Here is a 666-nt window from a genome sequence, read left to right as displayed (position 1 = left end):
CCATTTGGCTGCACCCCCCCCTCCCTTTTGCCCTCCTGCCTCTTGCTGCCCCCGGGGCACATTTGGCTGAAGCAGCCTGAGGCCTCTCTGAGCCATTCTCAGCTACTTGGGAGCCGTTTGGTCGGTGTCCTCTAGGTGTCCAGGCACCAGGGAGCTCAATTCTCTTGTATCTCCAGGTTTCCAAGGGAAACCTTGGCCTGGCTAAAACAGGCAGCTTACCAGTTCCTAAATTCTGCTGCTGTTTGCCCTGTTCCCCTCCACCCCTCTCCTGGGGGGAAGAGATTCTCCAGCTGAGGCCAAACCTCACGGAGCTGTGGAGCAGCAGAGGGAGGCAATGCTGGACCAGGCTGGAGCATCCCAGTGCCACCAGCTGGAGCCCAGGCTCCTCCCAGTTGTGCCCCCAGCCCTTGCTGGAGGTGCCATCGGCCGGTGGCCCTTTGCTGCAGCCTGGTCGCCTGGAGCCAGCCCTGCAGCTGGTTTGTCTGCCTGCCTCCCCAGCCTCATCTTCCTCTCGCCGTGCAGCCAGGAGCGTCCAGGGGAGCAGCAGGAGGCTCGGCACCAGCGTTCAACCCCCACCTCCCCTGTCTCTCCTTCTTTGTCAGGCCAATTCCTTCACCAGGGGCAGCCCCAGAGGCTGCTGTGGTTGCAGAATGGGCTGTGATTTTA

The 666-nt window shown here is 61.7% G+C and overlaps 1 protein-coding gene across 1 annotated transcript in view; it reads left to right on the top strand.

The window, feature by feature from the left end:
• The window catches only part of GDF1 (growth differentiation factor 1), a 2,113-nt gene that overhangs the window by 687 nt on the left and 760 nt on the right, over positions 1-666 (top strand). Inside the window, exon 2 of the mRNA XM_008947679.1 lies at positions 603-657. Coding sequence (XP_008945927.1) covers positions 603-657 — 55 coding nt within the window. The remainder of the gene's footprint in view (positions 1-602; positions 658-666) is intronic.

The sequence above is a fragment of the Merops nubicus genome, unplaced genomic scaffold (genome assembly GCF_000691845.1).
Source record: "Merops nubicus isolate BGI_N331 unplaced genomic scaffold, ASM69184v1 scaffold12539, whole genome shotgun sequence".
Classification (NCBI taxonomy): domain Eukaryota; kingdom Metazoa; phylum Chordata; class Aves; order Coraciiformes; family Meropidae; genus Merops; species Merops nubicus.
Note: the sequence above shows the minus strand (reverse complement) of the source record. Positions and strands in the feature narration are given on the sequence as shown.